The 14,059-nt window shown below is 35.1% G+C and overlaps 1 protein-coding gene across 3 annotated transcripts in view; it reads right to left on the reverse strand.

Moving 5' to 3' along the window:
* The window catches only part of MICU2 (mitochondrial calcium uptake 2), a gene marked incomplete at its 5' end in the record, with an annotated part of 74,808 nt that overhangs the window by 20,968 nt on the left and 39,781 nt on the right, over positions 1-14,059 (reverse strand). For all 3 annotated transcript variants that reach the window (XR_014026356.1, XR_014026357.1, XM_081327176.1), the window contains 4 exons: positions 2,678-2,775; positions 6,155-6,220; positions 10,271-10,353; positions 12,442-12,489. Coding sequence is in view for 1 of the 3 variants with exons in the window: in XM_081327176.1 (XP_081183302.1) it covers positions 2,678-2,775; positions 6,155-6,220; positions 10,271-10,353; positions 12,442-12,489 (295 nt within the window). The remainder of the gene's footprint in view (positions 1-2,677; positions 2,776-6,154; positions 6,221-10,270; positions 10,354-12,441; positions 12,490-14,059) is intronic.

The raw sequence follows: 14,059 nt of genomic DNA on the forward strand, positions 1-14,059 counted from the left end.
TGTTCTGGCTGGTACACTGATTATAGCTCTACTGAATCAGGATGATCTGGCAATAGTAACTGAATCCTGATCACTTCTTGACTCTATATAGAATACTCTCTTTCCCAAAAATATGTTTGTTCCTGATGCTCCTTTTAGCTCTCAAGGCCATGAAGATGAAACAGGTAGTTCTTGACTTACAACCATTCATTTAGTGACTGTTCCAAGTTGCAACAGCTTTGAGAAAAGTGACTTAAGAACAATCCTTGCACCAATGACCATTGCAGAATCCTCAAGGTTATGTGATCAAAACTCAAGTGCTTGGGTATATACAATGGTTGCAGCATCCCAGGGTCATGTGATTGCCATTTGAGACCTTCCCAGATGATCTCTGACTAGCAAGGTCAACAGGGAAAGTCAGATTTGTTTAACAAATATGCAATTCACTTAACTGCAATGGTTTGCTTAACAACCGTGGCAAAAAAGGTCATAAAAGTGGGCGCAACTCACAACTGCCTTGGTTAGCAACGAAAATTCTGGTCCCAATTTGTGGTCATATGTTACAACATTTTATGTTACTTGCTTTGTTGTACACTGCCCGAGTCAGTGTGATTTACAAGTAATGTAAATAAAATAAACATTTTAAAGACAAGTTGAAATCATGACTGACAATGTATGAAGCAAGGACGGTCATGAAAGGACAGAAAAGTATGGATGCATTCAGTCAGTGGTGTAGATGAATATTAGTTTCAGCTGTGTTCTTTCACTTCAGGTCTTTAATATATTCTGATTTGTATTTCCTACCCATTTTCTATGCTCTGAATAATATTGTTATATTATGCACAATGTTAAATGTCTCCATTGTTAAAAGGGGAGAGCATAATAGGCATGCACATTTAAAATTAAAATATGAAATCAAAATATGGAAAATGCATAACTTTCTTTCACAAACACTTCTGGATCTGAAATTTGGATGCCAAAATATTCTTATCTTCTCAATGTATATCTAGATGACTCTATTTCACGTGCTTCTGCCTACCCTGATATAAATATATCTCAAGCTATATTTTTCAGCAGATGGTAACCTTTAGGAAAATAATTATGAATGTTAGCATTTAAAATAATCCTGAGGAAAACGTAATAGGATTCAAGCAGAGGGACCCATTTGCAAGATTCTGCAAAGAAAATTATTTATATTAAATTTATTTATATTACTAAGTAGGATAGTTTCTTCAGCATTTTTCAAGGTAGAAGTCGTATAGCTTCAAGTCTTATTTTCTATTTCATAGGATAAAGGGGCCATTTGTCTGCATTTAAACAGTGTCTTTTTTAAAAATAGCATTTTAAGAATTTATTCCCAACATAGGATCAACTAATGCTCGTTTTAATTAAGTTTTGAGTAAAAATGTTTAATTTAAAACAAATCATATTACAATCCTGACTTGAAGCACAGAGCACTGCACCACATGACATTAAAAAGATAGAATAAAATACAGAATTGTAGTAATCTACATAAAAGTCAGATGAAGATAATCAGAATCTCTATTATTAGTTAAGCATGACTTGTTTTATTAAATGTCTAAAAGTAAGAACTGAAGCCTAGGCATTTTCTGGGAATAGCACTATAGAAATTAGTGCTATTAAAGCATTCCATAAGGAAACATTATCTTGACATAACATCTAATGCAATTCCCACAGTGTCTCAAATATGGGAAGTTATTTGGGATCCTTCTGAAATAAAAGATATGACAATTATTTTTAAAAAGGCTATAAAAATCAAGATGAGATTTCAAAGTAACCTTTTACAGAACAGAACAGGATGATACAAGGTAGTCCTTGACGTACGGACACAATTAGGATCAGAATTTCCATTGCTAAGCAAGATGGTTGTTAAGTGAATCATGCTCGATTTTTATGACCTTTTTTGCTATGGTTAGGTGATTCACTGCTAAGTGAATCATGAAGTTGATAATTAATCCAACTTCCACCATTAGCTTTGCTTGTAGGTCACAAATAGCGTTCAGATGACCTCACGATGCTGCACTTGTCATAAACACATGCCAGTTGCCAAGCACCTGAATTCTGATCACGTGGGGATGCTTTCATGGTCGTATGTGTGAGAATCAATTGTTAGTCACTTTTTTCAGTGGCATTATAACTTTGAATGGTCACTAAGTATATGGTTGTATGTCAAGGAGCACCTGTAGTTGATGTTAATTAAAAGCAACCTTACCATGCATCCAAGTTTGTCATGGGTTTTTTTGCCCCAAGTGGACATCATGGCTGATTTACAAAAAGTCTCAGTCTCTCCCAGAAAGGCAGAATGTGGACTTAGTCATCTACCAAAGATATTCACACTTTGAGAACTTAAATTATTAAACCAGGGGTGTCAAACTGCTGGTCCATGGCCCGGATGCGTCCTGCCAAAACCACGCCCACCCCATTGCCGGCAATGGGAAAAAAGTTGTGATATGTCGTGACACATCACGTGACATCGCGAGTTTGACACTCCTGTATTAAACCCTTGATTCCCCCTTTGTCTTCAGAAGTATTGGGTTAACCACCTGACAAACCTGGAATAAGTTTTAAAAGAGTACTAAACCCATATATTCTGTTTTTGCCTCTGTAAGCCTGTTGATCATAATCCTTGTCCAGGTTTAATGGTTTTAAATACGTAAGCCCAAGTTTATAATGTTACCTTTGGAATTCTGAATACTGAAGTTTATCTTTTCCTCCTTTTCCAAAAAAGTGGACCAGTAACATGGTGTTGATATCAGCACCTTCCATTTCTGATTCCTGTAAGCAAGTAACAACAAATCAGGAGCTAACATTTGGTGGAATACCTCCAGATTTATTTGTACTTTTGTAATCGAGTCATAAATAACTGAAGGAAAAAAAATGTAATTATTTACCCTGAACAATGCAAACTAAAATCCAGAATGAACTTTAAATGAAGAAAGAGGCCTTCACAGAAATGAAGAAATTTATTATTATAGTATGATAATTACCAATTTGTTCAGACTTCAAATAACAACTTTCTCAAATTCTATCTTGGTGTTAAAAATTGCTTTCTCTTTTTAAATGTATGGTTTTGTTGTAGGGACATGTATGCAGTTCCTATGGACAATTTCAAAAAAGTTTATCAGAATATTTTAGCCCCATTTCCAATGGGTATATGAAAAAAAAATAGTTTTTAATGTTGATCACATAAGCTTCAAGAAGAATTCTATTAGGAGTCAGTCAAGCCTCATTCCAAAAAAGAAACATCCACATAAGGAAGCACTGTATGACAGCTGCAGTTACTTTAAAATATGATTTCTATTCCTACCAGTGAAGAAAAATATTTCAAATGAATAATTATAACAAATACTTTTATCAGTTATTAATGCAATTTTTAAAAATGTAGTCCAGGATTCTATGTTTTTTTTAAAAAAACCCAAACTCTTAAAATATTTATTGTGATACTTGCAAGTGAATATTTACAGTATAAATATTGTTGATTCCAGCAAGTTCTTATCTCTATCTGGGAAAACTAAATTTACTTTAGAAAAAATGTAAAAGATAAAGAGTTCTAAATTTATATATCAAACTTTACCTATGCAGTTAGATATGCCAAAATATGAAGCCAATAGCTACATGAATTCATCTATTCAAGAGAAATAAATAATTCATATATAGTTGATTTTTCCTTTAGTAAAAAATGCTTAGGAGAAATCAAGGAATGTATTTCTATATTTCAGTTATTTCATTTTTTTCTGATGGCTGAAACTACGCAAAGCGAGGGGCTTCTACGTTATAATTTTCTTTCAGTGCTTAGACTAAGTGGGATTTCTTTGAACACAACAACACACATCATGGAATCCATATGGATTTCAACAGTACCCTCCTTATGACATCTACATGATCTCTGTGTCTTTTCTTCTGCTGAAGAAAAAAGTTGAGACAGAGATCTATTTCAGGATTCAAATTCGAGTGGTTATTTGAATTTTAGTATTATCATTAGGTTGTATTAGTTTGATGTGTTTCATGCTTATTGCACAGGTAACAACACACTTTATGGGAAAGGGGATAGCACTCATTTGTCCGATGCTACTTTCCACTAAACTAAGTAAAACGGGCCACATTTAGAACACTTAAAACAGATTATTGTGCATGCAGACTTTTGTAACTGAAAATATAAACATTAAGTTCAGTATTAACTCACTACACCTGGGAATGATACAATTGATAGTGATAATATGCTGCAAAAGAGGTAGGGAAACTTTTTGTTTGGTGAAAATATTTGGAATTTTAAGAGAACATTGTAGGTGCTCTTGCAAAACATCTGCTATGATGATGCAGGCTGTCTAGTTATAAAATTTACTGAAAGGCCAGCTGAAATGTTATGGTTCCCTTTCCTCTGATTTCCTAGGATGGTTTTTTCCCTCTTCTTTTTTTTACTGTGTGTCCTTTTTGTGGACGGGAGCCAATTCTCAAACAAAGACTGAGCAAGAGCTTCTACCCATTTCTAATTGCTGCTGAACTCAGAAATATTTACCTACTGCCATGAACCCTTGTAGAGTGTAAAAACTAGCAAATAAGAAAGACAAGTTAATAATGTAAATAACAAGGGTACTAGAAGTGAGAGCTTTGTTTACAGCATAAATGTGGCCACCCTTTTCATAGCTGGGGAGGCTTGGGGGGGTTGAAAAATTTGCTGAGATTTGATGGCATTCAATTTGCCCCTTGATTCTCTCATTCCCCACAAAGAACTAGGCAACTTGCAAGTCTCATGCAGATCCCAGAGATGGGGGTGGTGGTGGTGGAAAGAAATGTCTGGAATTTGCAAATCAGGGAGGAGAAACACATTGAAGCTTGCACAATTCTGAACTCCTGGCTTTGCAGTTACAAAACCTGTAACCAGTTTTGGTTGCAACAGGAAACCAAGCTTCTTTTACCATGTTTTTAAATTAAGGAAAAGGTCAATAATGAAATATAGAACCTTTTATTAAATGTAGTTTCTAAAGTAAAAAAAATACACAACATAATAAATGTTATCCTAAGGAGATTCCATAATGGAAAATGGAATTTCTGCATATTTAGTACATTTGCAAAAAAAGACAAGGTGATCACAAGCAGCATTGACCAAAGTCATGATTGATGGAGGTCAATATTTATGGGCTCAACTGGTAACAACTATGACATTAATAAACATCATTAATAAACAAAAGAAATAAATGAAACATGTATATGGTGTGTCTGTAAAACGAAGACAGTTGGAGCATATAATGGAATTATATTGAAAATTTTAGACTGCATTAGAACAATCTACTAAACCCATTGTAAGAAAATTAATGGGCAAGCATTCCTCTTATCCTGCAAAGCCAGTAATACCACGTCCATACTCATATAATTGGTTACTGCTTTCCTGTGGGATGTTTTTTCAACTTCTCCATGTAGCCTAGGGCATGGTAGGATATGTTAATTGTCTCCCATCCAAGTATTAATCAGGTCTAATGCTTTTTTTAAAAAAAATTAGCCAATGTTGTCAAGGTGCAATCACCTACTGTGGACCCTTCCAACTTGAACAACTATATGTTTTTTATTATTTTTGTAAGTTTTATATTATTTACACAATTGTAACTAGAGAAATTTAAAATATATAAATTGTATTAAATATTAGATACTTATAGCCAGTTTGCTATAGGAGTTAAAGGCAGAAGCTGGAGACGGTTTTTGTTGTGCCTTAGGTATAGAGCCAACTGGGTGACTTTGGGTCAGTCGCTCCCTCTCAGCTCTAGGAAGAAGGTAATGACAAAAACTTCTGAAGAACGTTAGAAAAAATCATGAGCATGTCCATATAGTCATCAAGAGTGAAGACTGAAGTCACCCAAAAACCAAAATCAAAGAACTAGGCATTAAAACCTAACAGACATTATCATAATATAATCTTTTTTTGGATGATGATCCATAAATCTCCCTTTTATCCTTATTATATACTGTAGCCTTCACCTTAACTCTGAGTTCCCTCAGTTTAGATAAGTATCTCAGGAAAAAACCCCTCAGCCATTAGTTTATTTACAGTATATATACATAGACTAAGTAAATAAATAAACATCACAAATATTTTAACAAAGAACAAATGATATAGATGCATCAGAAAATTCATATGAATCTATCTTGGACTGGTACCTACCTGAGACAGGATGTCATCTCCTGAAGCTGTTTTAAACTCATCTTGCTTTCCAATTATTTTCTGAAGCTAAAACAAAAATATGTATTTATTATCTTCTATTTTTTTCTGAGTGAGATCAGGACATCCCCACAGCATAAACAGAACATTTAATGAGGTTACAAAGATTGAGGCCTCCTTTATTTATTATGAAAGTCTCTGTGTAGAAAATCTTCCATATGAGAACACTAAACAAGCATAGAATGTATAAATTATATATGAATTACAAAGTAAATGTAATGTGTGACAGGAAGCCCAAGTATAGAACTATCACACTGATAGAAGGAGAGGGGTAGGAAGGAATATTTTATTCCAGGATTTTCCATGAAGGAATATGATCACAAGAAAAACTGCTCGCTCATTGAAATTAGTTCTTTAAACCCACAGAAAGTTATCTGTACATTCGTCATTTCCAAAGATTTTAGATTCAAACTTTGTTCGAATAATCCGTGTTTGTGTTTTCCCCAGCCTTGATTATCCTCCTTAACCCAGAGAACCACACCATTTGGGAACGTCCCGATTCTTTGGAGTTGTAGGAGTGTGTTTATTAAGCAAATGATGGAAAGAACTAGTTGCCCAATGACCTTCTTACAAAACTATTAAAATACATACAGAAATATATCGAAAGTTGAAGCAGGGCAGCACAGCATCAGAGAAAAGTAAAATCAGATAAATGCTTTTTATATACCATTGATTTATCTCAAAGTTAAATGAGAGCTTAGACAGAGAGGGCACGAATTCTCCCCCAGTTCAAATTTTTCTTCAGACAGTTTACTAAGCAGCCTTATGAACCTTAATTTCTCTTTTGCTTATTCTTCCTGTCTAAAGTATAGGAAAATACTATCAATTTGACTAGGAAAATTAACTGGCAAGCCACATTCCTGTGCATGCAGGAAATATTTCTCTACCCCTGCCATTTCTAGATAAAGACTCTCAGGCAGTAGCAGTGGGAAAGGCCTTCACCAGATACCATGGACATCAACTCTAAATTAAAACAGCCACTACTGAATAAAAATGACCTCACTTTGTAGATTGTAACTTTTAACAATGTATTGAAATAGTGCCTTTTAAACATTCTGAAGAGTCAAAACACTGATATGTGTTTGATACAAGCTGTGTTTTCTTTTAAAAAGCCAAATGATTGAATAATCATGACTACCTATACAATAAAAACAGGTTTTAGATTCAAAAGTTTTCTATCAAAAGCCGCATTTGCTTATTGTTTTATGTCCTAAAGTAATCATCCAGCAGACTCCTGGCAGGATTTTGGGGGGGGGGGGTAAAGCATTTCTCAGCAATTTTATCATGTGTGCAAAAAGAAATTGAGTACAGTGTAGCACTGCTAAGCCCCCCTACCTTTCAAAGATGATAACACCAGTCCTCAAATGGATAGCAAAAATAAAAACATAAAATTTATTATTTATGATAGCAACAAAGACAGAAAGTGCAGGATTGAAAGGTGCTTAGAAGTGCTTATGATCATTGTGAGAGAAGGAACATATGACCTTCTTTCTAAATGATAAAAATGAACTCTACTTACATCTCCCCCAGGTAGTCCTTGACTTACAACTGTTCATCTAACAAAAGTTTGAAGTTACAACCCTGGGAAAAAGTGTTTTATGGCCCGTCTCTTACACTTACGATTGTCACATCATCCTTACAGTCATGTGATCACAGTTCAAGTGCTTGGCAATTGGATCGCATTTACAAATGGTTGCAGTGTCCTGTAGTTGCATAATTTGCAATTTGCAACCTTTTTTGATGATTTCCACTAGAAAATGTCTGTTGCGAAAGCTGGATTCACTTAACTATGTGATTCACTTAATGACCATAGTAAAAATGGTTGTAAAATCACTCCAATCACATGGTGACTCGACTTACAACTGCAGCAACGTATGGGCTGCAATTTTGGTACCAATTATGGTCACAAGTTGAGGACTACCGATACTTTATAAACCTTAAAAATGTACCTTTGATTCCTCACATCCTGTGTTAAAAGAAATTCTGACAGGTTAGGTTTGAAAAAGCAGTATTTTCCTAAATTTGTTTTTGTTATTCAGCTTTTTAGTCACTTCCAGCTCTTTGTGATCTGATGGATATCATATTGCCTGTCAGTAAAGGCTCCTTTTGAATTCTTGTGAGATCATGGTTGTGTTATAGTACTTAGTGCTTTATTCATTTATCACATTTATATCCTGCACAATTCAAATAATTTTTTACCAGTTTGCATGACAAATTTAAACACAGACAAATTTAAAACATCCATAGTAAAAATTAAAACCTTGGCTTTTGTCAGCCTCTTTTTGATTGTTTTCAATTTTTCCAAGAGTCAGGGTTTCATTCTTTACATTATATGTCCAAAATGTTTAAGTTTTAGGTTCATTATTAGTTCTTCTGGTGAGATCTGTTTTATTTCATCTAATATCGAAATACTTGTTCTTCTTGCTATGCAAGTTATTCTTTCCAAGTTTTTTCCAAGTTATTCTTTCCAAGTTTTTACCCCCAGCTTTTCTGATGATCCTACTTTCTTATCCACATGATAAAACTGGGAAAACAATCCCCCTGACAATATATAGCTTTGTTCTCAGTTAGATGTATCTGCACTTTGTCGAGATCTATCACAGTCCTTCTCCCAAGGAGCAAATGTCTTTTTATTTACCATAGTTACCATCATTATGAGTTTCTGAATTAGGAAGATAAAGTCTGTTATTACTTCAGCTTTTTCCCACTTGTTTACAGTAGATGGCAATGATTGTTTATATAATTTTAAGTTTTCTTTTCTAAATATTGAGCGGTAACCTGGCTGTGGCAGTCTTTGCTCACCTTCACCAGGAGACTCCTTAAGTCTCCCTCATTTCTAATCATCTGAGGTTGCTGATGTTCCTCCTAACAATTTTAATTCCAAAGTCTATTTCTTCTACTTTAGCATTTGTCATGATATACTATACATACAATGTTGAATAAACAAGATGACATACAACTCCAATACATCTCTTTTCTAATATGAAATATTTAGTTAACCCATATTCCATTCAAACTGATAGTCATCATGTAAAATCAATAGGCAAACGAGGTTACTTGGCACACTCTTACTTTTAAGGGCTATCCATAATTGTCATTTAAACAGTCCCAAATCTTGCCTCTGTCATTATCCATAGGATGTTAGCTATGTCCCACTAGGACAAGCCGGTCCTGTTAATCTCAGCAGACAGGCCTACTTTGGATCCTGTCGGTCAAAGAACTCTGACTATCAGGATCCAGAAGAAGAGCCTTCTCTTTTGCAGCACCTGCCCTTTGGAATATCTTACCCTCTAAAGTAAGATCTACACCCCCACCATCCTATCCTTCTGCAGGAGCTTAAAGACCTGGCTCTGCCAGTTGGCCTGGGGACCAGATGAGGGAATTCCATGATGGAGGTGGCTGCTAAATTAATGGCAGACTTCACACATCTCACCCCCACTCTCTGCTCTCCACCCATCCATCTTTTTGCTTATCATACTGATTTATTATTCTCATTGTGTTCCTTTGTCCTTGTTTTATTTTATTGTTCTCTTATTTTACTTCTGTTCTGTTTATACTCTTTTCATTTTTCTTCCTTTTCATTACCATAAGCTGCGTGGTGTGATAGGCAAATAAATTTAACAACAAACAAAGAAAAAAAATCACAAATGTGATCTTAGCTATGCGATCTTTTGAATCCTGCTTGTACTTTTGGCAGTACTCATTCCATTTATTGGTGAATTCTGGACTGGAAAATCTGGAACATTATCTTACTTACATATGAAATGAGCACACAAGTAACTGTTTTGCCCCAAAACATAATACTAAACACTGCACATCAATAAATAAATGAAAGGAGAAGGGCATGTTTGACATACATTTATTATCACCTCAGAAAAAATACACTCTGGTTTATAGCTAAGATAATATTCATGACTTAGCATTCATGAACTTCAAAAAACAGAGGAAGAAATGCTTAATATGGCTCTGTGTGGCTCTGATGCCCTTCAAAGGGGTTGGACTCAAATCCCACAACCCCCCAGCCGCCAAGAGCCACTGATCAGTTGTTTAAAACCATACCTTAGAGAATTCTTTTTTCTCTACTTGTTCATTGCCATCTGCATCCAACATTTTAAAAGCAATACGAAATCCAGTCTGTGGTTCTACAATAAATAATAGATGTGTTCAAAAAAACCTTCACATGTAAGTGATACTGTCTACTACCCTATAAATAGACCCCTGCTTCCAGATTTACATAACATAAATTTGTGTATTGTAACAGTTACGATAATGAACCAGGACCAGGGAGACCCATGTTCAAGGCTATCCTAAACTACGGATATTCAATGGGTGACTTGTGATCATTCACACACTCTCATACCAACCTACTCTCAGAGATTGTTTTTGTGGGAAAAATTGGATGTAGGATTTTATGGATGCAATCTCAAGCTCTTGGAGTAAAGATGGGTATAAATTTATCAAATAAACAGGTGGGTGTGAAGCCATTTTTAAAACCATTTCTAGATTTGCTAGCAGAGAGTATTGAGTATTTACAAAACCAAGTATCACAAAATGAAAGATTTACCAATTTGGTTGCTATTTTTAAAAACACACATTACAATTCTATACATAATGTGGGAGTGCCCTAAATTAGAGTTTGTGTTACTAAAAAGAAGTCCAGCAAATCAAAATTTGGAAAATCAAATAGATATTGTTTCAATTGAACCAATGTAACGGCATTAAGATCCTCTAAGAATGCCCAAAGAACGTCAGGGAAAATGAAATATTCATTTAAGCTTTTACATACACACCCACAACCACCTACCCACCCACACATACACAAACAAGGTATCTACAGTCTATTGCTTAGGCCTTAGGGTACAAAGCCATAATGATTTAGAATGGCCACTGAATTTTATTAAGTTGACATTTTGAATCAGTAACACTGTATATGGGGCCTATTAGTTTACTAGAGAATAAAGCAAAATGATAAAGCAGTGAAACAAACCATCTGCTGCAACAGGTTGATAAGGAGGCAGCCCTATAGAAGGCATAGGAGCGCCGTGCAGCTCACTAGATGACATTCTTATCTGATATGAGGCAGGTTTAATGGTATGCATTTATAAAATAAGGGAGGTTCAAAGAAAAGCCCCCCACACTCCCATTTCATTACGCAGACAATATTTTTAGGATGAGAGTATCAAATATTCACATTGGCTGTTAACAGAAATTACATTTGGGTGTTGGCCATAAAAATAACATTTAACTTTATCAAAATAGTAACAGCCCATATTTTTTCTTAAATCATCACGGGAGGCAGATGCCAAGACAGACAAACCCTACCAAAAACTATTCAACCAGAGAGATGAATCCTTAGGACTCTAAGTAGGCTTCAGCCTTCATCTTTCCTCAATTGACTTGGAAATGCTGCTAGCAATTTTGAGAGTTATACTAGTTCTGAACCATTTGGAAAGAAGCTGGTGCTTACTCTCTTCCAACTGTTCCCATGATCTGGGAAGATGCTAACAGGTGGAATGGAAAATTGTGTATTTGAACACTGACATCCCTAAACACATTTTCTCCCGCTCTCTCCAGGCTTGGGAAGGTCTTTTCAAGGAACAGGGAAGAGACAGAAAGGGACCATGCGGATACGCAAAATGAAATTTAATCCTGCCACGAAGGGGTTGCTTCATAGGAAAATGGAATCATGACTCACGTATGTATTATTCCCCAAAGAGGAATTTTGTACAATCATACTGCAGGTTTGCTAACTTGACTTGGCAATAATTACCCATGTCTAAGCTGCACTCAGATTGATTGATTGATTGATTGGATTTCTAGGCTGCCCATCTCCCTCAAGAAATCCCTGCAAGATCAGCTACCCTTGAAACGCACCCAGGAGCTTTTTTTAGTACAAAGTAGCAATTGTTGGTTGTTTTCTGGATGCAGTTTAAGATTTTGATCTTTAAAACACTGAACAACTTGAGGCCTAGATATCTCAAGGATCCATCACTTATGAACTTGTCTAAACATTAAAGTAAGCAGGTAAGGCAAGCTTAAGATGCCTTCACTTTCTAAGGACCTGTAGTAAGTCTTTTTCTGTATTTCTCTCTATCCGTGTGACCAATTATTTTTCTAAGTTCATATCTTTATCAGCTGAGCTTTAACTGGATCATATGAGTAAAATAAGCTAATAATAGCAATTAATATTTATTTAAATTATGAAATACAGACACCAACAAAATACTTACTTGTGAGTATTGTCAGCAAAAACAGGTACTCTGTGTAGGAAATCAATCCTGAAATATAAGATTGAAAGGTTAGTTTTGTAGTCTTCAGCATACCAATGTGCTTTGTTTATAGTACTCCTTGCGCAGTTAGATTCCTTTATAAAAGCTCTTTAGTTTAATGCTCTTTACCTATTAAAAAAAAGCAATATCAATTAGTTTTCAGGAAAATCAGATTTTTCTGCCCCATTCTACTGCTGTACAATTCCCATCATGCTGATGTCTTATTAAAAGACTTGGTTTATTTGAAATTAATAGAAAGTCTCAGTGTTTACACAAAGAATGAATAAATTAAGTGTGCTTTGTCATATTTAGTATTTGGGAGGAGGCCTACTCTAATGTTGCTCTGAGGGATCAAAGTATTTCATCCTTTGGCTGTCTTCTAAATGTGAAGACCAGATTTTCTTTAAGTCTCAGGGGGAATAGAGCAACACAAAGCTGGCAAGCTGCTAGATTGCACTGATAGAACTGCTGGGCATGGAGCCAGGAACAGGCTCTTAAAAAAAATTAAAAACCTGAACACATCCTTTCTACAAGGTGAAAGTGTCTTTTCTTTCCCCCTTTGAAGGAAAATTCCAACATTTCCCTTTGAAAGGCCTACTGAAGAGCCTGAACAAACACAAGATGCAATTGTCAAAATACCAACATGCCAGCTAAAGATAGAGAAGTATATAAAGTGTATGGGTTAAAGAAAAGAATTTGAAGCATCCCCCCAGTAAGAGCACTTTTAGAATTTTTTTAAAAAGATCTTTTATAAATAATACACACACAAAGACAAGCTACGTTTAACATGCAAACAAAAAACTCATCCTGCATAATGGAAGAAATGTTGAAAGCAAATGTTTGAATTGTACCATCCACTGGAAAGTTATTTCTGTGATTTACATTTAGACAAGGAGATTCCCCTTCCCCCAATATATACACTCTTAGACTATCTACATTAAATAATTCCTATGAATGGATTCTGCTAGTGATAGTTCATAACTGATGTAAAATAAGTATCTAACCTTTACATAATACATTGTTACGTTAATTCAAGGATGCATAAAACTTAAACCCATTAAGTCAGAAAGATTACAGGATAAATAGTTTTACTGCAACCATTAACAACACACTGTGGGATAAATTGCTTTCTAAGGCTATGGAGTATGTTTTTTATTCTGTTTTTAAAAAGTACTTCAGAGCTAGGAGGAATGTATATGTAGTATCAGTTGGAACTCATTAAAGTAGCTGCGTCTATATTCAACATTGTTAGTTACGATAGTTTCTGCTGCAGCAACAGAATAGATGAAGCTACTTCAACAAACAACTGATAGGTGCTGCATTTGCACTTGTGTACAGTCAAATCCAAACCTCTGCGTTGTTTTTACTGTTTTTTCCCATCTAATTCAGCGTACTCATCTATCAATGATTTCTCACTTATATCAGTTTATAGTTTCATAACAAACTTTCTACTAGCACTGAGAAGGTACTTTTTCTAAACCTTTCCCCATAGTACTGATATCATTTCAGGATCTGCAATTCTATGGATGGGATTGATTTCATGGGACTGCAGGCATCTATGAAACTTCAAAGGAAAACA

Source organism: Vipera berus, assembly GCF_964194415.1.
Source record: "Vipera berus genome assembly, chromosome: 4".
Lineage (NCBI taxonomy): Eukaryota > Metazoa > Chordata > Lepidosauria > Squamata > Viperidae > Vipera > Vipera berus.